Source organism: Apteryx mantelli, chromosome 19 (assembly GCF_036417845.1).
Source record: "Apteryx mantelli isolate bAptMan1 chromosome 19, bAptMan1.hap1, whole genome shotgun sequence".
NCBI lineage: Eukaryota > Metazoa > Chordata > Aves > Apterygiformes > Apterygidae > Apteryx > Apteryx mantelli.
The window spans coordinates 10,077,036-10,101,899 of record NC_089996.1 but is presented as its reverse complement, the minus strand read 5'-3'; the positions used below and the strand labels follow the sequence as shown (position 1 = coordinate 10,101,899).

General features: G+C 58.4%; 2 protein-coding genes across 3 annotated transcripts; both read right to left on the bottom strand.

Moving 5' to 3' along the window:
* Positions 1-1,862: 1,862 nt before the first annotated feature.
* FDXR (ferredoxin reductase) lies at positions 1,863-13,902 on the bottom strand. 2 transcript variants are annotated; one of them, XM_067308325.1, is made up of 13 exons: positions 13,847-13,896; positions 12,493-12,883; positions 12,287-12,384; positions 10,842-10,937; positions 9,343-9,465; positions 8,598-8,711; positions 7,966-8,067; positions 6,484-6,591; positions 6,163-6,247; positions 5,171-5,373; positions 4,739-4,910; positions 4,080-4,253; positions 1,863-3,366 (listed from the first exon to the last, which is right to left on the bottom strand). In XM_067308325.1, the coding sequence occupies exons 2-13, from the start codon at positions 12,521-12,523 to the stop codon at positions 3,236-3,238; spliced, it is 1,437 nt and encodes a 478-aa protein (XP_067164426.1). In that variant the 5' UTR covers positions 12,524-12,883; positions 13,847-13,896; the 3' UTR covers positions 1,863-3,235. The 2 variants fall into 2 exon arrangements, with proteins under 2 accessions (XP_067164426.1, XP_067164425.1); XM_067308324.1 differs by lacking the exon at positions 12,493-12,883 and having other exon boundaries at positions 13,847-13,902.
* A 4,160-nt stretch (positions 13,903-18,062) lies between these two features.
* FADS6 (fatty acid desaturase 6) lies at positions 18,063-23,386 on the bottom strand. Its single transcript, XM_067308355.1, has 6 exons — positions 23,107-23,386; positions 21,609-21,775; positions 20,959-21,139; positions 19,818-20,005; positions 19,107-19,286; positions 18,063-18,291 (listed from the first exon to the last, which is right to left on the bottom strand). Exons 1-6 carry the CDS (start codon positions 23,279-23,281, stop codon positions 18,142-18,144), a joined length of 1,041 nt encoding a protein of 346 aa, XP_067164456.1. The 5' UTR covers positions 23,282-23,386; the 3' UTR covers positions 18,063-18,141.
* Positions 23,387-24,864: the final 1,478 nt, after the last annotated feature.

Sequence of the window (24,864 nt, the reverse complement as noted above, 5' to 3'; positions counted from 1 at the left end):
GGCCGTCTTAGACCTGCTCGTTCCCCGGAGCACTACGAGCTGCCCGGGAGCCCGCGCAAGGCAGGATCCCAGTCCTGCCTGCAGCCTGCCCGCGGGCAGAGGGACTTTACACCGTGCGACTTCGCAGGCTGGGGAAGCTGAGGCAGGACAAGGCAAAGCGGCAGCTGGAGGTTGCCAAGACTCAAGGCTTATTCTGTGCTGTCACCCCACGCTGTGACACCCCTCTCCACTTCATACCCGGCCCGGCTGCCTTCGGGAACGGTGCACGTGATGCCACGGAACCAGGCGGGGTGCCGGGAGCAGGAGGAGCCGAGGGGCTCCGGCAGGAGCGGGGCTGCCTTCGGGGCCCCCCGGTGCCGCGCAGCCTTGCCGGGCCGGCCGGCCTCGGGGCCATCCCTCGCCAGATGCTGATCTCCACCGGCCTCTGCGGCTTTGTGCAGCTTCGTTAAAGCTAAGCCGCGACGTAACTCATTGGAGCGGGGAAGTCCACATTAGGAGCTGGCAGCGATGACTTCAGCTTTCCAGGCCTCCTTCCGACAGCAGACAGGTGTCACTCACAGCGTCGCCTTCCCGGCTCCTTAACCGCTGCAGAAAATTGCTTGATAGCTGCTTCTCCTCCCCTCCAGCTGCTCGGGAAAGTGGAGGGCAACGGGGCAGCTGCCCAGCGCCGGCTGCCCGATCGCAGCAGGCAGCTGGACGCCTTGCTGCTGGGACGACGCGTGTGCAGGCAGGCGCTGCGGGGGGAGATACCTGGAGCAAACACCCGCAAGGTTAATTCCGCCCAAAAGCAGCATCCGAAGGGGAAGGGAAACCTGCGAGGGCTTCCCAGCCTGCTCAGAGCGGCAGGCAGGCGGCCGCAGCTTTGCAGACAGCAAGGCAGCCGGGTCAGTCTCCGTCCCCGGGGGGGCCCGGCCACCCCTCCATCCTCACTCAGCCCCCCCTGCTCCCTGCTCCCGGCTTCCCAGCGCCACCTAACGACACAGTGACAGGCGATAAGGACCTTCATTGGGAAGCTGGACACATCCCAGGCCCGGGAGAGGGACGAGAGCACCAGACAGAGAAGGGGAGACACGGGGCTGGGGCTTGGCAAGCAGGCAGCAGAGGAAGGGGGAGCTGAAGGTATTGAATGAGGATTTACAGAATCGTAATGCTCCTTCCTGTGCCAATGAGACTTAGTCCTCCATCCCTGCCTTTCGGTGACCTTGATGGTCCTACGGCTTCCCTAGAGCAGGACATCAGCCCCAGGGCCTCAGCCAAGAGCTGGGCTGAGCATGGACATCAGGCTCCGCAAGGATATTGGGCTCCGCAAAGAAAGATGCTCCCTTTAATCTGTTGTCACATCCCCAAAATTACCCTGAAGCACCACCTGTTTGGGAACAGCCATTTGCCATCCTTGGAGCACGCACCGTGACCTGTATCATGGTTAAAAAAGCACCTTGACATCAACATTGAAGGCAGTGTGGAAGAAAACCCTGGGGAAGAGCTGGCCCATCACTTCCCATTACCTGCAGATCCGAGGCAGCCACAAGCAGCCCTTCGGCAGGCATCGCGTTTCTGGCTGGGCTATCCACCAAACCACCCGCTCCCTGCCCTGCGCCGAGCGCAACCCCTCGCCTCCACACCCCCCTTTCCCAAGCGCTTATTTGCCTCCAGATCCAGAGCTGATGTAATCTCCTGCTCAAAGGTTCAGCATCAGGGCTGCATCAGCCATGAGACGTAACCAGAGCCACATCACACAAGCAGCTGTTCGACAAAAGCTTTATTGCTCGTTTGCGTATGAGTTCCCAGTATCACATTTCCTGAGTTTCTTAATGAGCTTGCAAATGAGATTTAAATAGAAAAGGAAGGGGGTGGGGGGAAAGGGGTGGGGGGGAAGAGAGAGAAGCCACTGATCCTCCTTGCCTAAACTTGGACCAGAGACAGAGTGTGGAAATACAGTCTGGAAGCGCCTGGCAGACCGTGCCCGATGGGTGAGCACCCCAGCCCTGGAGGGGACGCGGCAGAGATCACAGATTAGCAGGGAATCGGGGACAACCCCCCTCTAGTCCCCTGGCTCGGTTTACCCCCAGCCTCCGTTGCCGGGCCTAAACACAGCCACAAGCAACACCCATCGTCACCATTTGCACAGGTCAGAGACGGGAGCCGTTCCAATCCCGTGGCGCTCGCTGAGCTCCCGAGGCGATTGCTGCGGCTCAGGGAGAGCGTGGGTGGCAGGACTGCGAGGGGAGGGGGCCACCCCGATGCTGCCCCTGCACTGTGGATAAAGAGGAGATTACAGCTCATGGCTTGTAATCTGGCTTAAAACCTGACACCATCACCACGGTCAATTTGGGCTAAGAGGAGCATTTAATAAGCTTCAAAACGCACAGGCCAAAAAAAGTGAATGAAGTGAAAGGGACTGAGGCATCGCGTGCACAAGCCGGGGCTGGCAGGTAGCAGCGTACACAGGATCCTTCATGACCCGGAACAAAGCAATTACACGCTTCTTATCCCATTGCACCCCGCCAGCTAGGACCCAAGCTCTGCTCGGGTTTTGATCGTGGGAGGCAGAAAGCAGATTAATGCCTCGTCTGTTTGTTTAGAGCTCGCAACAGGCAGAAAGCAAGCAGTCCCTCCCTGCACGAGAGGAGCTGGCTTGCCCCGGGACACGCTACGCGAGACACGGCACTCGCTGGCTGCTCCAAAGATTAAGACAGTCACAGACAAAGAAGCCAGACTTGAGTTGCAGGTCCAGTTTGGCTTTCCTGGAAGGGTTTATTTAAAAACAATTATTATTAAAAAAAGTTTGCTCGGAGCCCAGGCATGAACAAGGCAAGGAAGCCACTTGGCTTGAGGCTTAAAGGGGAGACAGCGAGACACAAGAAAGTTTCACTATGCTGCTTGCCATGGGGAATGTCTCCGGCCAAGACTCCTGCGACAAGCAAATCTCCCTTCACCTGCTCCAGCTAATAAGCTAATGCCCAAAGGACTCGAACGACAACAAGAATCGTCTCCAGGAGCTGGCTGCAGAGATGTGGGGCCAGCCAGCAGCCTCAGATGTTTTTACACACTCACTTTGGGAATCCAGAGTCCCTTGCAGTTTATTACCAGAGAGCCTCAAATGTCATGCACCTTCCCCAGACCGGCCATCAGTTCCAGGTGCCGGCCCTGCTGTCCCAGGCCCTGCCCGTAACCCGCTGGCATTGCCCCAGGAGGGTACCGGGTGGATCAGTGCCACGTTCCCATCACTGGGGCTTTAGTGACCGATCAGCTGCAGCATCTCCTCAGGATCCACTATCTTCTCCCGGGGTTTGCCAGCAGCCTTTCCTCTTGCCACTTCGGCAGCATCTATCTTCTCCCAGTCCGAGAAGGAAACAGGACGGACACCTGGGGTGACGGTGAGAAACAGGAGGGAGACGTTAACCAAGAATGAGTTCAGCCTCACCTTCCTGTTAGCAGGGACCTCATGTGCAAAGCAAACCCTGACCTTTTCCGACATGGTGTCAGACTTCAGCATCACATAGGAATAGTAATTTTTACCACCACGAGGAGAGAGATTGCGGTTTCGAGTCAAATCTGATTAGTCAGACCTTTGCAAGCCATAACAACAGCAAGTATAGTACCACCTTAGGGGACAAACACTTCCAGTTCACTGTTAAATCTCGGACACTTAAGAGGCAAACACACACTTTAATTGAATGCCTTTAAGCACAGCAACAGCAAATGACTCTCTTGGGCATTTTAATCTTTCCCCAAATTTGCCTGGAAGGATTGCTAAGAAAACCATTCAAGAGCAATAGCTTGCTCTCTACGCAGCTGACAGTGACATTTTACCCAAGGTCTGTGCTGCTTTTAACAGCCCTTCCCAGAGAGTGGTCATTAACCTTAGCAATGGCACTGATTTTGAACAAATTCAAGTCCCACCGCTCCCTGCGCTTTGGAGCAGTGACACGGCAGCACAACGCACTTCCTTGGTTCAGACTGCACTCCCAAAAGCAGCATGTGTGACTGGCTGACCCAGGATATCAAGATCCATGAGGAGTTTGGCTGCATCATACCTTTATGCTGGCTGCTATGGAAGCTCACACACACTCACTGACCTCGACTGCGCAGGATGCTCCCCACGGCCCCAAAGCCTTCTCTGGAGGCAGACACGTCCAGCACACCCGCCTGGAGATCCTCTAGCACAGACTGGGCAGTGTCAAAGCTGTCGTTCATGGTGGTGATGATGACTCCTGTGGGTCCTCTCTTCACCCACCCGCTGCAGTACAGACCTGCGCAGGCACAGCGAGCAGCCAGGCTCAGTCCGACACGGGGCCACGAACCCTCCTGGCTCCAGGCTCCTGCCCTCTCCCAACCCTGGGTGCCACCTCAAGCCGTGGGCGGTGGAAGAATCCACCTCTTTGGTGGGGACTGAGTGTGGTCCTCTGATGGTGTTGACACAGGAATTTGTGTAACTTCAGACTAGCACTAAACAGCCATTCGGGCTGTATCATTTTAGTTTCAGACTCCAAGGCCTAGTAAAACAACCATGTCCTTCAGCGCTGTCTGCTGCAAAAATAGAAGTCATTAATGTGAGCTGGGAATGGGACAAGTCTTATAAAGTCTGACAGATGCAGCTCAGTTCCTCAGTTTCCAATGTCTGACACACATGACTGCCTGTATCTGTGTCCTTCGCGAACAGGATTTTTTGCCTCAAACCCCACAAACTGCCAGCTGTGCTCGACACGCATCCCACACCCCCCCCGCGGATACAAACCTGGAGCACCCTCCACTCTGCCCGAGCTGTTGGGGATAATGCCGCGCTGAGGGTCGAAGGGTACAGCCGGGTCCAGGGGCAGGCTCTGGTAGCCAATGCTGCTGAGGACCAGTCCGCACTCAAGCTCCTCCACGTCTCCAGTGGGGACAGCTTTGGCAGAGTCACCCGAGCCCTGCGAGAGGGAGAAAAAGGCTGCTGACTACCGGACAGTCAGTGGATGCAGAGCAGCAGTCTCCTCTGGTCCCCTTGGCCTCCTTGATCCCTGGGTATTTGCTAAAGGCCTTTCTGCAGCAGCAATGCAGAAGAGCTCCCTTTAGAAAGGCAAAGGCAGAGACTCCCAAAGGCTGCAGGGATGCAACAGTTTCCTGCCCGATCCCCCAGCCCTGCTTGGGCCAGGCCAGCACCGCAGAAGGGCCCCCCTCGAGCCCGTACCTCCAGCTGGGTCAGGGCCATGCGGACGCCCCTTGCCCGCCTCCCGTCGGCGGTGGGCAGCACCTCCTGGGGGCTGCGCTGGAACCTCAAGCCCCATTCCCGGGCGGCCGCTGCCACCTGCGCCGCCACCGTCTTCTCCCCTGGCTTCTCCGAGGCTGTTTTGATCATCAGCTCAGTCAGCCGCTTCCTGGGCCTGGGGGCATCTAGGAGCAAAGACACCTTCAGAACAGGAACCTCAGCAAAAGCCCCTTGGGAAACAGTGTGGAGCTGAGGCCATGTCAAGGCAGCTTTCACTCCTATGCGAGCGCCCATCTAGAGTTTGTCACACAGAGAGCAGTCCGACGCCTTTGAGATGACAAACAGCAAGTCAAAGTGACCAGGAGAGCTCCTGAGGCTTGAGGCCAGTGGGACACACAAATCAAAGCCTACAATTTTGCTGTCTTGCTAGTGCTCAGAGGCAGCAGCTTGTGGAGGAGAGCAAAGTCTCTGGACACCCCTGAACTCAGCCTTCTCTTTTTAGCTCTGCAGGACACTCTTAAATCAACAGCCCTGGGATGTCCCCTGATAGGTTCCCCCACCCTTCCCCAGCCCCCTGCCCTCATCACTCAGAGCAATTACATCCCAAACAGCAAGGCAGCGTACAAACAGGGAGAAAGGGGCTGTCCTTTTGCCTCCCCGGTCTCCTTCCTAACATCCTGAGGACAAGCCACACCATGGCCAGCTGGCTCTCATGTGCCACACAAGACAAGAATCTCTCTGATCTAGGAAATTAAGATGGGCAGGAGATTGCAAGGGCACCTAGGAACCAGAACCTCAGTCCAAGGATGAAAGGGAAGTCATGCACTGGTTCTGTTGTTCTTCAGGAACTGGGTGGGAAGGAAAGCAAGGTTTCCAGGTTCATCCTGCACTTTTTGAGCATCTTCAGAACTCTCCTGGGTGCCTGTCTGTCAAGGTGAGTCCCTGTCCAGAGGAACACAGCACGTTTCGCTCACCTTTAACAGCATTTCCGAGGCCTGCAAAATCAGCAGGGTCCAAGACAGGTCTGGCACCAGGCAAGTTTATCATCTCCCGCAGCTCCTGGGAATTGCGGGCAGGAAGACATTACATCCAGCGGAGAGAGGCTGTCCAACAGCACCGGGCTCCCCTCCCCCGGCAGCGCAGGCTAAGAGCCCGCAAATGGGTACAGGAACTAGGACACCCAGGTTCACCCACCCATTGACAGACCGCCTCTCCCCACGGTGGAAGGGAAGCCTGGGGTTTAACATCAGGAACACAGCTGCCTCCAGCACCCCCAGCTCAAACACCAGCCTTACCTTGATGGTGAAAGCAACTTGGAGAGGTCCCCTCCTCCCAACCAGCCACACGCGCTTCACCTTGCTGCAGGCAAGAGCTGCCAAGGAGCTGTCAGTGATGTCAGTCTTCTGCAAGACACAGACGCACGACAGGAGAGTGGGACCAGGGCAGATCTGGAGGAAGCTGAGGAAAGGCACAGCCTCTGAAGGAGAAAATCAGCAGAAAACCAGGCTGTACATGCAGGGAGACCGGGGAGGAGGGAAAGCAAGTCGTCTTGCTTCGCACAGAGCTATTTGCGCAGCTATTCCCTTAACACTGAAAGTACTTTCTGAGGCCATAACACAGTAGAGGTAAGGAGTCAACACCCCATGAGATTGCCTCAAGGGGATCTTCCCCAGGCAGGTTTAATCCTGGGGCTAAAAGAGCAAAGACTTCCCCAGTGACCTTGGTTTTGGGGTGCCTGCAGTTGCTCTTGGGTGACTTCCAGTCTCAGGATATATAGGCGCTTGGGTGAGACCCACTAGGAACCACAGCTCAAATCACTGCCTGTCCACCCCAGGCAGCTCTGAGCACAAACACAAGCATCACCAGTGCTCGACTGACTGTTCATATCTTGTATCAACCCCATGCTCCATTTCAATCATGTGCCTGTATCTAGATCACTTGAGGATCTTTCCCAGAGAAGTTAGAATGGGAGGGACACCGGGTAACCAGGATAAACCATCCTAGACCAATATCCTTAGCAGGAAACTGCCCGCATGCTCTGTCACTCATTTCCAGCACCATGTCCTTCACAGCACTGCTTCCCAGCTGGGTTTAACCATTTACACCTCTAAGAGGTTGGCAAAGTCTCCCTTTTAATTTTTTTAGTCATTCATTAGTCACCAAACGCTGTAATGAACCTCATGGCAGTTCTCCAGGAGGGAGAGCCTTGCTGCTAACATGTGGGGCAGCAGCAGTATGGAGCAGCTGGTGCCAATCAGCTCCCAGCCGTCCATAGGGGAGCACAGCAGCAAGAGAGGTCCACTAGCTTGGTCCTGCACTCAGCAACCAGCGTGCCCAGTGCTACCAGCAAGAGCCAGGCTTCTGCCCTGAGCTACAGCAGAAAAAAATCCCAATAGGAGAAGCTTCTAGTCTGGTAATGGAAGAAGCTGAGCATCTTCTCCTTTGTTTTTCACAGGAAAGGAGGGGATAAAGCTCCCTTGCAAACCATTTGGGATACCAGCACCCCAGTTTGGATACAAGCACCCAAGAAGCCAGCGATCCACAGAGCTCTGCAGTGTTACCACTGGCTGGCCAGGCCACAGACTCAGTTTATACCTTACAGACTGTGGGGCAATATCTTTCCCTGGTGAAAGAGCTCAGAGACAAGGAGGGTCCAGAAAATTCATGATCAGTACAGGTAGCTCTCTCAGAGACCTTGCCGAGATCAGTGACCTGGTGGGGAACAAATCTGGGCCACACTCTGCCTTCACAGCCTGGAGCATCCCCCTGTGACTTACCCTGAGGAGATCCAGTGGGGACAGCAGAATCCGGGCAACATCCAGTGCCACATTGCCGTGGCCCAGAATCAGCGCCGTCTCACAGCTCAGATCAGGCTTCAGCTGCGGGGAGAGAAAGGCCCAATCATGAGCAAATTCACCAGGCTTCCAGGATGTCTGTCCCCTCAGACGCGCTTCCACCACTCAAATTCCCTCTGGACTCCCTTTTCACCAAATGGAGGCAATGCAGATGGGGTAACTCCACACTGGCCTCCTCCCAGAGCAGACACAGCAGCACAGCTGCTCATGGGCACCCCTGCCATTTCCCTGTCCCCCTCCATCTGAGATGGCATCTCTGGGAGCGGTGGCTATTTTGGCAGGGCCAGCCAAAAAACCTCCTCAGGCCAAAGCAGAGCATTCCCCTGGTTCCCATCTGGCCTGGCCAAAGGTGCTGTCAACCTACAGAGCCAGCTAATCCGCTCTCACTGACGTGCAAATTGTTCACATTTCTATCATCTAAGAAGGTTTTAACGTGGTGCCTGCTAATCTTTTCCAATTGCAGGCCTTTCAGGCAGGACTTAATCTGGAGCTGGATGCCTGCATCTGGATGCAGGTCAGGAGAGGAAGGCAGGGAAACAAACTGCTGTACTCACATCTTGGTTCTCAGGCAGCCCGTTGTACCAGCCCACAAACGCTCGGGCCGAATAAACCCCAGAGAGATTCTCCCCTGGGATCCCCAGGACCCGGTTATCTTCGGCACCGTAACTCTGGGGAGAAAACAGGCACAGTCAGAGGGGCCACTGTGTGCAGCATTTCACCCCATATCATAAATGTCTCCCTCCAGCTGCCTTTCCACTGCCAGGACACTCCACAGCTGCCAACCCTTGCCCAAGGGTCTGGACACTCAACTGAGTGGATAAATATAGCCCAAGCACAGGGGCTTCACCCATCCCCTCAGACACTGCTCCAGGTACTAAGCCCAGCACCAAACCTGGCCTCCCCAGGCCTAGGCAGAACGTGACAAGCCCAGAACAGCACTTAGGGCTCAAGAGATGGCAACAAATTCACATCAGGCAGATATCAGCCATTAGAGGGAACAGGTTCCTCAGCAACTGTTCCTTACTCCGGGGTTTGAGACCTGCATTTGACGTTCTGCTCTAACACGTGCTCCCTGCGAGGCTTTGGACATGTCTCCTAGCACTTCAGGGCTGTGAAGCTGTCCCAAAACTGGGGGGAGGCTGAGTTTACCACAATAATAAGGCACCCAGAAACACCTCACCCAAACAAACCCTCTTCTCAAGATCCCAGTGGGAATATCCCAACAGACCCTGCCCGCAACCTCCACAAAACCAGGGCAGCCCTTGCTTCGACACCTCCCAGCGAGGTGTTGTTACCCACCAGCACCACAGCATGGTAGGCCTGCTGCAGCTCTCCCACCGTGACGTCCCTGCCCACTGTGACGTTCCCGTAGTAGGCGCAGCGGTCCGAGCGTGCCGTGTGCGTGAACGTGTTGATTACATTCTGCCAAGATCAAACAAGCACCAGAAGGTTACATTCAAACACAGCCAGGAGCCAAGGTCTGCTAGTGACAGGAGGTCCCCGTTCCCTTTCCTCCCCAGCCTTGAAACCCTTTCTCTCTCAGTTATTCTGAGACTCTTATCTAAGAATGGCCACAGATAATTCACTGTGAGATAAATACAGCTGTGACTTGGCACTGTTTCCCCCACCCTTGTAGAAAGGAAGATCCATTTTTTGCACCCCCTCGGAAAGGATGGGAAGCTTTTAGTATTTTTAGCCCCTCTAAGTAAACACTGCTGTGGGAGAAAACTCCTACCCAAAGGTGAAGCTTGCAACACAGCCCTGCCAAACAACCCTTTCCATCAAGGCTGCTGCCTGCCAGATCCTCCCGCCAGCCTCTTGTGTCAAACCTTCCTAGAAACCCTCTTCATCAAGAGGGGACATAAGGCAGGGCAGCATCCAAACCTTTTCTTCTGAACAAATGGGGATATTCAGCAAAATTCCCTTCTTCCCTTGAAGGTCCAATGACGCTATGTCTGGTAACAGGACAGACACCACCATATTGCAGGAAATTGCCCCAAACCCACACATATCCCATATGTCTACACCACTACTCCTTGCCTTTCAAATCAAATGGATGCAGGCATTTCGGTCTGACTATCTGAGTGGATTATAGGGGGAATTGTCAGGGAATATTGCTGTCTCTGGGTCTCCTGTATCCTCCTACTGCAATCACCTCCACCCCAGATCAGACACAGCAGCTACTGCTGTGCACAACTCATGCCTCTTTTGCAATGCAAAGGAAAACAGGTTGACTGCAGTATCTCTTTGGTTTAACCTCTCCTTGCCTGGGCATGCACACACAGCCCAACTGCCTCACCCCTAAAAGCAAAACTGCATATTCCCAATCACCCAAAATGGGTCCAGGCTGAGCTCTGGCAGGCAACTGCACTCCCAGACTAGGGCACAGCACGAGACGCAGAGTCTGCCCTGATGCCACGGCAGCTGCAGGAGAGCAGACAATACCCTGTTGGCTTAAAGTTTCCTGGTACAAAGAAAATCCATCAGCACCTCTTGTTCTAAGCCAGTCCGAACATGCCGTGAATTTATCCCAGAGCAGTGCTTCCCATCACGCAGCCCCTGTGTTTTGACCTGGCATTCGAGCCCTAAAGCCAGATGTCTCATATCGCCAGGCCGTGGCCTTGCTGGGTCTCAGAGGGGACAAGGAGGAGACTGGAACATCGTAGGACCACTGCAGTGTGATAGCCCCAGGCCAAAACTAGCTGTGAGGCACCATGAAGGACACTGACTACCTGGCCTGCACCTACAGCCATCATGATGGTAAATGCCATGGGTGAGGGAAGGAAGCCAGCACTAACCTTTACTTCAGGGTGGTCTGGTGCCACGCCAAAACGGACGAGCCCAAAGGGAACAGGCAGCTTCTCATAGATATCCACTCGTGCCAGGTCATGGTGCTAAAGGAGAAAGAAGTCAGAGTTAAGGAACAAGGACAGAAAGGCCACATGAGCCTAGCAGCTCTCAGGAGGGACACACATCGCTCGCCTGCTGCTGGGGCAGGAGGGAGGGGTGCGCCAAGAGCCTATAGCCAGAAACATGGGAAGGCAAGGCAAAACACAGCCTGTTCCAGACTCCGCACAGCTCTGTGATGCATGAGACGATGCTGTACCTGCTTCTGCCACCTTGGATCCATCGCTTCACGAGGTGCAACAGAACAGACGTGATCCCAACCATCGCCAAGCCAAGGATGCCTTGGGGGGGGGGGGGCTCTGTCCTCTTACCCATCCCACAGCCCCTCTTCCACACTAACCCTCTTCAACACTAACCTCACGGCTAGATACAGCCAGTCTGTAATTGCCAGTCTACCCAGCTGGCTCCATCTGGTCCCCGGGATCACGGGAAGCCCCATGTGCTGGATGCGAAGTACCAGGTGCAGCACCCTCGGTGCTGGGAGGACCCACCGGGCTGTTTGCCAGCCCCCAGCAGCCGTTCCCCCAGTCCAGAGCCTGAGATCCCACTGAGTTGAGTCACCTCAGGGATGGAGCCAGTGGGGATTTTAGGCAAATGCTTTGCTGCAAGTGTTTTTTTATCTTGTATTTTGAGTCAGCCTCTTCCCAGAGATTAAGTAGCCCTGAAATTTGTCCCTGAGGCTTAGTAACAGCTATTTTCCAACACATTCCAGAGACAATACAGCACAGTTTAATAACTGGGTTAAGCTGCTGCATCTCTGGTCAGCACCAGCGGCTCAGTTCTGTGATCCAGTCTCATTTGCAGTCAGAGCTCTGATCACCCAGAGCACTAACATTTACAGTCACCAGGCAGATGATCACCCGTCTGCCCTAGTTCAAGTGGAGGAGGAGTTAAGAAAGCAGTTCCTCTGCATTCCCTCTAATAAGCAGTTAATGTCACCCGCACTAGGGAACAACAGGTCCAAGCAACGCAGACACCTGCCGTTTTATTTGATTCTAGAAAAATCACTTAAGTCTTAACTCACAGCAATGCAGCCAGGCCAGGTTCTGGCCTGGATGACCCAGAGGCAGGGCAGGGCAGCGTGGGGGAAAGGAGGACACCTTCCCCAGGCCCTACAGCTAAAGCGGCCAGGACAACTCTGCAGGGATCAGGGTTGTTGCAAGCAGCCTCCCCAGCAACACAGACCTGGCTGGAGTGGGGACGGGAGCACATGAAACCTGTCCCCAAACCGGTGCCACTTACAGCCACGTAGCACAAAGTGCCTCCCTCACCCCACAGCAGGAAAGTCACAGCTCTCACCCAAACCCTCCCGTGCATCAAGTCAGAGCCCCAGTACCTTGAGGATGTGCTGAGCCGTGTAAAACCCTGCAGGTCCGCTGCCCACCACGCAGACACGAGGAGCCCGGGCCTGTGACGACAGCCACCGCTTGAAACCTGGACATGCAAAGGACAGAGACGACCTGATGCTGTGCAAATTGCTAACTCCCACGTCAGGCTGCCCCAGCAACAGCGCTCCCCTTCGAGCCCTGCGGGAACACCGACCCGGACTGGCGCATCTTCCCACAGCAGCCATCGCACGCTCAGTCACGCTGCAGCCACTCGGGATGGAGACGACGGCCTGTTTGTCGGTTCAGGCTAGGCACAGTCTAGCCCATCAATGAAGCAGTTTTTTTTTTCCTCGAAATATATTTGAGGCAAAACACCTCGAGGTCAAATCCGACAACTCCAGCTCTCTGCCAAGCCCACGACCTTGGCATTTACAGCTTGTAGGAGCAGATACCTCCCAGCCTGCTTCTTTTGGCAAGAACAAGGCTTTTCCAGCAGAACATGCTTAGGGCAAAGCCCCCAACGGTTTCCTAGGCTCTCCCACGCTCCAACACTGGCTCTGCCTCCTCCGGCTGGATCCAGGCAGGCTGAGACACAGCCATTTCACCTGCTTATAGAAACTGCGCTGAAGGGGCTTTTAAGCACATCAGCCCTACGGCAAGAAGAGGGGCAAAAAAATCTCCCCACGCCAACCTAAGCAGCAGATTCACCCCTCTGCTTGCAGAGGAACGTGGGTGGGAGAGTCCTTCAGGCCGCAGACACAGCACCTCCACAGCTGAGCAGCAGTGTCTCGAGCCACCACCCTCCAGCTGCCCCACAGTAACCTGCCACCTGCACCTTCCTAATCCACGTAATCCGCAGAAATAGCGAAAAACCCCATTATTTGCATCAGACTGGGATTCCCACGTGGTCCCTTGCCAAGTCCCAGGGCAGGGGACAGTTTCTTGTGCTGAGCCTGCTCTGGTCTCCCGGCTCCCCGCAGGCCACGGGGCGAAGGCAGGGCTGCGGCAGCACCTCCCGGTCCCCGGCAACGCCGGCAGCCCACGCGCGGACACCACACGCTTCCCAGCCTCGAAAGCGCCCCTCGCTCCCCAGGCCGCACCAGCCCCTCGTGTTCATCCCCTGCCCCAGGGCTTGGCCCCCCGCACCCTGTACCGAAGCCTTGACCCACAGCTCCCCAAACCGGGCTGCCAGGGACGCCCAGGGCCCCCGTCCCCCACGGGGCCGGTCCCCCGCACCCCCCCACGGGGCCAGCGCGGTGTCCCAGCCCCCAGCCCCCGTGGGGCCAGGCCTCGCAGCCCCTCTCCCCGCCCAGACACCCCTCAGCCCTTCCCCACCAGAGCACGGGGACCCCCGAGCCCCGTGCCCGCCGCCCCACAGCACGGGGGCCCCCCCGGGCCCGGTTGAGGGGGGGGCAGCGGGACCCCCAGGGCCCTCGTCCCTGGCTCCTGCCCCAGAACACCAGGCACCGCTGTCTCCCCGGGCCCGGAGCACGGTTCCGCCCCGGCCGCGCTCCCTCCCCCCCCCCGCCCGACTCCGCGAGGCCCCCGGTGCCGCCGCCGCCCCTCACCGCCCGGGACGCCGCCGCCCCTCCAGCACGCGCCGCCCGGTCCCATCCCGGCCGCCGTCGCCGCCGCACTCGCCCCGCCCCCGTCCCGCCGACCAATCGCGTAGGGGGAGAGCGCGGCTGCTTAGCGTAACCCCGCCCACGCCGCGCCACGCCGCGCCCCGTTGCCCCACCCTCGGGCCGGCAGCCAATGGCAACGTGCAACGACCTTCACGGCCACCCGGAAGTCAGCTGTATCATAGAGAGACAAAGAGGGAGAGCTTGTCTAGCTGCCGCTCGTGCTTCCCATCTCTATGGTGAGGCCTCCATGGTACCCTACTCGGCACCAGGGCTCTACCTCGGCCGGGCGGGACATGGGGTGCGGGAGGGGTGCGGGGTGCGGGATGTGGGTGGCAGGGTGTGGGGATGTGCGATGCAGGGATGCAGGGATATGGGGTGCAGGTTGTGGGGATGCAGGGTGCAGGGATGCAGGGTGCAGGGATGTGAGTGGCAGGGTGTAGGGATGCAGGGATGCCTGGATCAGGGATGCAGGGTGTGGAGATGTGGCATGCAGGAATGCTCAGTGCAGGGATGTGGGGATTTGGGGAGTGAGATCTCAGATGCCAAGTGCAGGTGCTGGGGGACCAGACCTGCTGGCACCCCTGCTCCCCCTGCCTGGCCCACACAAGGACTTCCTGCTCATCCAGGGTGAGGTTTCAGCTTCGAAACAAGTGTGGTGCCAGAGGCAGGAGTGAAGGGTCCAGCCCGAGCTCAGCAGACCCACAGTCCCTGGGGCTGGCCCAAAGCTGGCCAAACAGCCAGGAGAGATCAGCCTTGTCCTGGCCTGCACCCTACTCCCCCGGTGCCAGCTGTCTGCCTTCCCTGCTGCCTCTCCTGCCAGCATCCCCCCTTCAGCAGGGGCAGGGTGGGTTTGGGTCTCACCCCCTGCAGAAGCACAAGTCCATCCTTGGGCTCAGATCATGGCAAATGCCTCGAGTGCTGCCTGAAGGTCCTGCAGGCGCTGGGACTCCCTCCTCCAGAGAGGGGAGACCTAAGGCCACGAAACACTGCTGGGCTAGGAGGCTAGCAGCTGCATTGGGAATTTAAACATTTCACTGCAGGGAAATGCCAGAGGAATGTGGCTGTTCTAAGGGTCTCACACCAACACCAGGGAGCCCCTGACCCCCCCTCACCTCCCAGAATCCAGGAGGGTTGGTCCTGGGCTGGGCTGGTCCTGTTGTGCTGCACGAGGGGTGCAGGAGCAGCCTGCCCTTCCCTGCTCCCATTCACCAAGGAGAGGAGCACCAAATAAGTATGCTTCCCTTGGCTTTTAATTGCATTTGCTTGTTTAATTGCAAGCTGGTTAACTGAAAAGGCCTTCCAGGGGTAACAGAAAGCAATTCAACACAGATCCGAAGCTCAGATGCCCCCAAGAGGAGAGGAGAGGAGGAGATGCTGACTCAAACCATCCACCCGTGCAGGGAGGCCCTTCGCCCCCACCACAAGCCAGCTACAACAAACCCGCAGCTTCCTCCTGATAAAGGATAAAACATTAGTGCTGGAGGATAGATTCCCCTGCCAAGCTCCTGCTCCAGCCTCTGTGAGGGTCCCATGCAACACAAAGCTTCGCCTTCTACTATTTTATTTCCTTTTTATCCCCCTGTCGCTTGGCTCATTTAAAATTCAGCTACACAAACTCCTGAGTGCATGCAGTAGGAGCAGCCCATCCCCTTTTAGCCCCTGTGAACACACCAGGCAGGGAAGTCAGCTGAATGGGCCCAGGAGACACTTAAAGATTGTATGGATGCCAAAACACACAAGCGAGCGCTAAAGGGGCTTTTTAAAAGCAATTAAGACTGAGAAGAGTTTACAGCTAAAAGCTGATTTTAATAAGGGTCATAAAACCCACAGGCTTTCACTCATGGTCTTAGAAATTGGTTCACGGCTTTCTGCAGAGGCGTGCTGAGAACATTAGCTGGCCATATGCCTCCGTCTGCTCAGCTCCTTTCGGGCGGTTGCAGCAAGGGCCGGGTTTTCCGAGGGCTTTACAGTTCGCATTCCCGCTCTGAACTCCCAGCCCTGGTGCAACACAGATTTCCAACCCGTCGCCCAAAGAAACCAGGCTGGAACTGTAATTTCAAAGTATCTGCATTAATATCACCCACAAAAGGAGCCTGGTTTAGATGCAGGGTGGTAAGAATTGCTCAAGGCAGAAATTTGGGAATCTCTGGCCATGGGATGCTGGAAATCCTCCTTTACTGGGGAAAACCTTTTGCCTCCACTTAACCTCTGCTGTAATTGCCATTTCCGACAGCAAACAATGCAGGTATTTCCCAGACCACAAGTCATCTCCCGCTGACTGAAGCGGCTGCAAACATTTGCCTTTAGATGGCACCACATGAAACGATATCTGCCGAAACGTGGCCGTGGAAAGGGCTGTGGCTCCCACCAGCGCTTAGAAATACTTTGGGGCTGATTGCGTGGGGACACAAGAGGCAAAAGAGCATTTTGTGCTCCTCCCGGAGCAGGGCTGGAAAACCAGAGGGACACGTGCTGCCAAGATCACCCCCGCTGAGCCGAGCCCACTGCTAATATGTACTTAAAACCCCTCTTGCTGGAGCCAGGAGCACCATTAATTTGGCACATTTAGCGTAACTCGGCTCCGGCACTCAGTTAGGAGCGCAATTGCGGCATCCCGACGGCAGCACTGGCATGGGTCGCTGCATCACCCCAGCTCACCCCTCGGCGAGCGGCGGGGCTGTTCAGCCCCAACACCACCCCTAAATTTCATTGCTGCCTACGGAGCTGGCGTAACCCAAGCTCAAAGGGCGAGAATTTGCCCTTCGGATATTTCACAACATCCCGGGTCGATAAAGCCGTACGCGGGGCCGGGGGGAGCACAAACACCACGGGCTCCCCGGCACGACCCTCTCCCCACTGCCGGCCGTCCTGGGTTAACTGCTGCTTCGGGCCCCAGAGGCAAATCCCAGCAAATCCCTGCCACCGAAACGCCCTCCCGGAACCGGGCAGGGCTCGGTCAGGCGCGCCTTTGCGGCTCTTCCTTCCCGGTGACCTTATCCACAGACCTCTTTCTTCATTGCAAAATATTAATCCGCCAACGCCAATGAATGCCCAGAGATTCCTGGCCAAGAAAAGGGCTAAAAAAAAGGCACTTTGCTGCCTGCCCCTCCGAGGCCAGTGCCGGGGTCCTGCATCCCTGGGGTGTCTTTGCACCGTGGAGCCTGTCGGCCTCTGGAGCATCCCAGCAGCAACGCTTTGCCCAGAGCCTTCCTCCTCCTCCTCCTTGCTGGCAGGGCCTCTGGGAAAAGCCCGGCTCACTGCGGGTGGAAGCTTGGGTGATGGGCCAGGGGGACAGCATGGACCAGGGGCAGGGGCTAAGCACCAGGCAAAGAGCAAAGCCTTGCAAGCGCCAGGCCTGGCGCCAACTCCCTCGCAGGTCCCAGCTGGGCCCGTGAACTTCCCTGCCTGCATTCCCCCACCGTGACGCGGGGCTGGACTTTGCTGTTGGTCTTGCAGGTCCGCGATAACGAACCGCCCGGGGGGAAACATGGGCACGTCGTCCCAGAGGCACGTTTGAAACGTGGCAGCATCGGGCCCCTGCCAGCACTGGGAGCCTTGTCCGTCCGTCCCGCGGACCCAGACTTCACCCCCTCTCCATAGGGAAAGTCTCCCAAACGTGTGCAGACTGCCAAATTGGTGTTGTTAGGAGGGACTCGTTTACCCCAAAATCAGGTAATGTGCAGACAAGGCAACACAATCCCCCTTCCCGCGACGGCCTCTCCACCGAGCCCCCCGCCACGGTGCTGCAGTGCAGTTTCCCACAGCCCTGGCCCAGCTGCCCGGCATGTCCAGGCTCCCTGCAGCGGCTGCCAGCCAGGAACCAGTCCCGGGAGCCCCGGCAGCACCTGGGATAGGGATGCCATGCACTGCCTGGCGCGCGCCCGCTGTCCCCTCCTGCCCAGGGACACGGCAGGAGGAGAACAGCCACCGGGAGGGATTTTCCTCTCTGCAAACATCCACCAGCAGATAAAACCAAGTCCTAGCTGCAAATAGCCATGGTGATGCCCTTCGGGTCATGGGCATCGGCGCCCAGCTCCTCTCCCGCAGCGCCGCCCGCACGTCCCCCGGTGCCTGCGCGCGTCTCTAGCTATGCAAAAGCAAGACATTCGGGATAAACATGTTTCCTACACAACTGCTTTATGGAAGCAAGCGTCTGATGTCCTGATCCTGCCAAAACCACCGTCCCTGCTGTAACGCCCTGCGGAAAACAGCCCCCGACAGTCCGGAGGGCCCTGTGCTCACTGGATGCCCACCAGCTCCGTTATGGGGGGAGCGTGGACCATCAGCTCCTCGTATTTCTGCAGGAAGAGCCGGAGCCGGGATGCGTAGGAGTCCTCATTGTACGGCAGCTGCTTCTTCCTCAGGTACCGGGAGACGATGGGTTTGATCTGCAAAGGCAAAGGCAGAGTCACCCCGGGGCAGGACGTCCCGGTGGCAGCACCGACGTCTGCGCTGGGCGTCTGGCCAGCGGCATCGCCGAGCGCCCGGCAAAGCCGCCCCGAAGCCCCGGGCCGTGCACACTCCCCACTTTGGGCCTGCATTTAGCTGTCTGCGTCCTGGTGTCCCTGTGCGCGCTCCCTGCCGCGGTCAGGATGGAGGGACACCGCCGGCCAGGTCGCCTGCGCCTCGCAGAGCACTTCGTGGAAGGCAGCTCTTGCCTCAGCCGCCTCCTCGGCTTGAGCGCGAGGTGCAGCCTGAAGAGTGGCTCTGGCCACGCTCTTTCTACTGCTACTTGATTTTGGGGAGGGGAAAAAAAGTGAAAGGCGTTAAAGAAACTGAGCCCCCTCGTGCTGAGCAGGGCAGCGCTTGGATCCGAGGTTTTTGGCACATCCCACACCTGAGAGCAACAAGTAGAGGCACGACCAAAATTGCAGGAGGCTGGCGTGGGCTCCGGCTGAAATTATCGCCAGATGACACGGTGCTTGAGATGCTTTCCCAAGAGAGAAGGCAGGAGGAGCCCGACGGCTTGGAGGCTGTGCCGGGGATGAAAGCGGGAGCGGGGAAGGAGCCGGAGGAAGCTGCGCGGAGCAGGGAGCGGAAAGCAGCGGGTTTGGGACTCCTGCAAGGCGGTGAAAGGTCCCCAGCATGGGGGACGGCAGCCCACGGCGGTGCCGGCTCGGGTCCGCAGGGCGAGGAGAGCGCGAAGCGCAGCAGGTGCCGGTTGCACCGGCGCGTGCACGCCGGCGTGCACCTCTGCCCTCACCTTCAGGCACATGTTGTCGGAGAGGCCGGGGAAGAGGTGATGCTCCACGTGGCAGCTGATGAGCGAGTGGCCGAAGGACCAGTCAAGCAGGGCGTTGCGGGGCAGGTTCAGCACGCCGAGGCTCATGAGCTGAATCCGCTTGGGCTTCCTATCGGCCGCAAACATGGGGAGGCCGATGTGCTGCAGGGGAGGCCGGCGGCGTTGGGTGCCCATGGGGTTTGCAAATCGCAGCCGTCTGCCCTGTCCCTTGCCCTCCTCTGGCCCAAACCCTCCTGTCTGCAGGCATGCAACACGCGTGGAGCGCCCATGGAGCGCCCCTTGGCTCCGTCCCCCCAAACACACCGGTACTTCACAGAAACAGCCTCTCTCCAAGCCAGGAATTTCACTGGCTTCACCTACAACAGCATAAATGCAACAACCCCCTCCCAAATCCTGTAAGCCACCACAATTCACTCCGGCAGGGAGAAGATCCCGGTCCAGCCTTTTGCATTCACTCTCCCTTGACTTTCTCCCAACAGCTCCAGGAGCCACCACTTTCCTTCTCAAGGTTTCAGCCCTGAACCTCCTCTGCTCTGAAATCAGCACAAGGGAGATTAAAGCAAAGCCTGCCCGTCTTAAGCTCACCAGCCAGCAATGTCAGGACTATTTCACTGGGTGGTGGTTGGCCCATTTCCAAGGCTGTTAGGACATCTTGGAGCTTAAAGTTTCTACCTGGAAGATGTTCACGTGGATATAGGGATGTGCAAGGAGGGAGCGGGTGACCAGCATGCAGAGCAGAGCAGACCAGGCGGACTGGAAGCCCGAGACATGGAGCAGAATCCAGTAATGGGAATAAAGACCCAGAAGCATGAAGCAAATGGTCCGGAGAGCTGTTTTCAACTTGACGTTCCTCAGCAAATCTGCAAAAGGAAGAAGAGACGGCACGTGGTGGAGAGGCCCGGGCTTATGCACAGGCACAGCCACCTGCGCAGCCCTGCACTGCCTTCATCCCTCTCTCCCTTCCCCTTTCCCCAGCCTCCGGGCTAGCTTGAAAGGCCCAAGCCCTGCTAACCTGCTCGAGGGCTCATTTGATGGGCTGGAGCATGGAGATGCCCCCAGCCCCATCCCTCGGAGGCAGCCAGAACGTGTCTGGTCAAGGACAGAGCAAAGACAGCACAAAATCCCGCTAACTCCTCTGCAGTGGGGGTAGGGCAGGAAAATCAAGCTGAATCAATCAAGCATTTGGATGCATCTTCATTTCTTTTAATTTGCCAAGTCATTCTCTGCTTTTTTGGCATTGCCCAGAGCTGTACATTCAGAAGGGCTGTGCTTCCTTATATTAGCATTTTCTGGGCTTTTCTCCCATAATCATCTCCTGGCACCGCTATTTCCTCCAAGTCACCACTTGGTCTGCCCGAGCTTCTGTCAAGCCCCAGCCTGGCGTATCCCTCACAAGCCCTGACCCGGCGCGCAGTCATCAATATCACTGCGACGCTCTGAGCAGCCAGACATCCGTGTGCAAACGTGAACCCTGCTAGAGCCAGGGGTCTGAATTAAGGGAGAGCAAGTTTGGGGCTCTTAGGGCTCATGATGGCTTTTGCCAGAGCCTTCAATGCTCGACCAGTATAGGGAGGTCTGAAGCATTTCTGAGCATCAGCAGAAAGGAGAGATGGAGCAAACACCTTTGCTGGAGCAGATCCCGATGAACGAATGAGCAGCATCGCCTCCTCTCTGCATCGCACTGTGGATGTGCATCGCACCTTAACTACCCTGATGTGACCAGATGCGACAGGACTCTTTGGCAGGGTGAAGCCTTGCTAACAAGCAGCTCACCAGACCCAGGGCCCCTTCCCAGCACAGTTCAGGCACGTACCCAGTGCAACGAGAGGGGTTATGACAGGCACTGCGAGAGGTGCGATGAACATGTAGACGTAGCGGTTCAAGAAAGGAAGCTTCCAGGTGCTGGAGTCTCCCAGGCCGATGACGTTGGTGTAGCCATGGTGGATCTTCACGTGGTTGTAGGTGGCCTGCTCAGCTGTGAAAGCTGAACAGAGCTGGGAGGGAAGAGAAAGGAGAGGCAATGCCCCACAGCCATGGCACAAGGGTTGCGCTGGCCCGGGGATGCACTGCCGGGACACCCTGCTTGGCACCCGCGCACTCCCAAGTGGCCTGGAAATGAACTTGGAGATTAGCACCGGACACCCCAAATGCAGCCGACCATTGCACCACAGGGAGGAAACCCATGGGCAAGCACCAGATTCGGCCGCGGGGAGCTGGCAACCACGTGCTGTCTCTCCTTGCTCTCCAGAGCTTTCCCAAGCCGTGGCAGGTTTGCTGGCCACTTCCCAGCTGCTCCCATGCCGTGCGTCACTGCACCACCAGACCAGCATTCGTGACGTCCTGCTCCACAGCACCGTGGCCAAGGGGACCTAAACGCACACCCTGTCACAGCGCTGTCCCTCACTGCACGTTCGCGTCGGGTGCCTGGCGGCGATGGCTGGCCCTGCCCCGGCGTCCGCTCACCTCGATGAAGAAGATGGCCCACACTTTGCCCCAGGACTTGGACTCCGTCAAGGCGTTGTGGCTGGCCAGGTGGCTGCCCTTCACGGTCAGTGTGTGGTGCACCACGCCGAGGATGACGATGCCGGCCAGGAAGGGGAGGGCATGGGCTGACCGCAGGCACAGGAACCCTGCGGAGCGAACACCGAAGGGAAGGGATCAGCCTCCAGCATATTGGGAAACGCAGGGAAAGCCTCAATTCCTGTATTCCCCCCCATTGTGCCGTGCAGGCTCCCCACCACTCCATCACCCTCGCTGCCGTCCATCACGCCCGACACCGGGGTTAGAGCATCTTGCAGCCGCGTGGACACCGATTGCTGCTTCCCACTCACCGGCCCTGAGCATCTTGCACCTTTCCTCCTCTCCCTTCTTCCCGGTCCCTCTTTCCCTCTTCCCCCCTTCCTCACATCCCCTTCCCTCCAGCCCAGGCTCTTTCCCCTCTTCTCTCCCCGGCTCCCAGGCTGGTGTCTGCGCTTGGATGGCGAGGGGGGCTCAGAGGTGCCATCTCACCAAAACGCATTAACGGTTGCCCTACGCCTGTTTTTTGGACGTAGCTACAGGTGCTCAAAGCTCCCAGGTAAGCAGACACCGGAGCCTCCCCGCACCCCCATCTTCTTCTTTTTGTCTCCAGGGGTCAAACACACTTCTGCCCTGCGGCAGCGTCGCAGGATGCCAGGATGCGCCGGCACTGCTGCATCCCCACCCAGCGCAAGCCCAGACGCAGAGGTGCTGCGCAGCCAGGAGCCGGGTGCTCGCACGCAGCCGGGAAAACAGAGCTCCGTGGGCTGAGCAAGCCCTTCCCGGCCCTCCCCGCTGCCGGTGACCCTCTCCAGCCCCTCCGCAGCCCTCCCGCGCCCTGGGAGCGTCCCGCGGAGCAGCCTCCGCCCCAGCCCTCCCAGCGCCCGGGGAGCCGCCGCCTCCGCGCTGCGCTGCGCCAGGCTCGTGGGCGCGCTCAAGGCTTGGCCATTCCAGCCGGGAATTCGCATCGCTCTATATCAGCCCGGCAAGAGGAAAATCAAGCACCCGGTGAAGGCCGTAGGGCTTTTGCAAGAGCTCTGCCTCTCCTTGGGCCTGGCCCGGTGGCAATTTCACCCCCGGAAGAATTCCCGGGCTCGGCCAGGAGAGGAAGGACAGGCTATTTCCAGGGGCAAGGACCGTCCCCGTGCGATTTCAGCACGGCGCTGGCTGGGAGCACGCGGGCTCGACCGTGGCACCCTGCGCCGCAAAGGCGAGCCGGGGCTGCGCCCGCCGGGAGCCCCCGTCCCCGACGCCGGATCCCAGCGGGATGAGGACACCGGCAGCCCGGCACGGGGGGACCGCAGCCTCGTTAGGGGCAGCGCCAGCCGCTTAACAGGCTGTTGCACCCCCCAGGGCAAAGACCTCCCACTCCAGCGGCACGGCGCGTGCCACGGCTGCGAGGCGGCACAGGGAGCCCGGCACGCCGGGGCTCGGCCGCGCTCACCCGCGGGCAGCAGGAGGAAGCTGAGGGCGATGATGCAGACGTCCACGCCGTGCCTCTCCCACCAGCTGCTGCTCTTCACCACCTCCCGCACCAGCTCCGAGAGCTCGGCCATGAGGGCTTCCTCACGCCCCGGCTCCTCCGAGGACTCGTCCTCATCCTCCCGCTCCCTCGCCATCTCCTCCGTCCTGCCGCCGCCGGGCTGGGGCTGCCCCGGGGCCGGGGTCTCCCCCTGCCCCGTGCTCCTCGGAGGCTGCAGCACCCCGTTGGGGGCGTTGGGCCGCTTTTGCTCCCGCGGGGCCCCGTTCTCCACCGGCGTCACCCTGCTGAGCACAGGCAATGGCGAGCGGCACCGGGGCAGCGCCCGGTCCCACGCGGCGGCCGTCCGGCACCGTGGGCACTGTTGGGCTCAGGCCCACGCACCCCCCAACCCGCCACCTTGGCCCCCTCCAGGCACCCGCCCACGGCTCTCCTGCTCCGTGCCAACGGGCTCCGCCGCTCGCGCTGCTGCCAAAGGACGCAGCAAGGGCAAGGATGTTAAAAAAAATTAAAAGCCGGGTGCAGCGCTGCAAGGAAGACCCAGCGCCGGCAGAGATGCAGAGAGCAGAGGCGGGTAGGAGAGCCGCCGGGGGATCCTGAACTCCCGGGCTCGGGAAAACCCACCGGCCCCCAGCCCATACTCACCCCGGCCCCGGGCCGCTGGTCGCCCCCGGGGCTCCCGTGGCACCATCCATTTCGAGGCAGCCTGCCGGCCTCCGGCTCCGCACCGCGCCGCGCCAGTCCCAGGCGGGAGCAATTTGGAGAAGGGAGGAGCAGGGCAGGACGGGGAGGAGAGCGAATGCAGATTAGCAATTGCACTAATCCACCTTCGCAGCCCCTTTCTAAAAGCAGCCTTCATCCTCGGCGCCGAGCGGAGGCACGCCAGCGCGCTCGGCCGTGGGACCAGCCAAGGGCAAGGACAGAGGGAGGAGAGGGAGGACAGAGAAATGAAGGAGGAAAAAAAAAGAGATGGAGAGAGGCAGCGGAAATGCTTAAGGCGACGGAGCCCCATGCCAGAAATAGCCCCGAGAAACCCAAGCAGAGTATCTAGGGCAGAGGATAGGGTTTCGTTTCTTCCGGAGAGGAGAGCAAGAGCAAATGCAGCCCATCCTGCAAGGGACCGTTTCCTTGGCCCCAGGAGCTTTTTTAACGTGGAGCTTAAAAACAATCAAGCCGCGGGAAAAGAGGGGGGCTAGCGCAGTGCCGTGCGGCTGTCCGTGCACCGGCTGCATCGATTTTCCTGCCAAAAGAGCTTCCTTCCACCCCCACAAGCACAAACACACAGCAGACAGGCAGCACCCTCTCCCGCGCCGGGGGGCCGCACCGAGCGCCCGCGGGAAGCAGCTCCCCCGTCCTGCGGCTCCTCCCAAGGGCCGGGGCGCTCAGCTCTTCCCTCCTCTCCGCCGGGCTGGGATTGCGCATTTTGTAAGAGTTTCCTCTCTTTTCCATCTCTGCCTCCTGACTGACCTCCCCAAAACCGCACGGGGAGTGGGAAGGCGCTGGGGATGCCCACGCACCGGCCGGGGAGCGCCTGCGCCTCCTTGCGTTGCAGCGGCAGCCTAAAAAGCCATTGACAGCTAACGGGGGAGACGGGGCGCGGGATTTGTTACTGCTATTTTCTAAAATAAACTTGACCAAAAGGTAGCGATGGCTGAAGTGCAGAAGAAAGTGCTGCTGGACGCACGGGGTGCTCTGGCAGGTCCTTTGCCAGGAGAGGACCTT

Excerpts from the sequence above, each read along its gene's own strand:
- FADS6 (XM_067308355.1), bottom strand. The coding sequence starts at position 23,281 with ATGGCGAGGGAGCGGGAGGATGAGGACGAGTCCTCGGAGGAGCCGGGG. Across the intron at positions 21,776-23,106 it reads CTTCCTCCTGCTGCCCGCGG|GGTTCCTGTGCCTGCGGTCA; the intron begins GTGAGCGCGGCC and ends TTCGCTCCGCAG. Across the intron at positions 20,006-20,958 it reads AACCCCTCTCGTTGCACTGG|ATTTGCTGAGGAACGTCAAG; the intron begins GTACGTGCCTGA and ends TTCCTTTTGCAG.
- FDXR (XM_067308324.1), bottom strand. The coding sequence starts at position 13,892 with ATGGGACCGGGCGGCGCGTGCTGGAGGGGCGGCGGCGTCCCGGGCG. Across the intron at positions 4,911-5,170 it reads TGGCCCTGACCCAGCTGGAG|GGCTCGGGTGACTCTGCCAA; the intron begins GTACGGGCTCGA and ends TCCCTCTCGCAG. Across the intron at positions 4,254-4,738 it reads CAGAGTGGAGGGTGCTCCAG|GTCTGTACTGCAGCGGGTGG; the intron begins GTTTGTATCCGC and ends GTGCCTGCGCAG.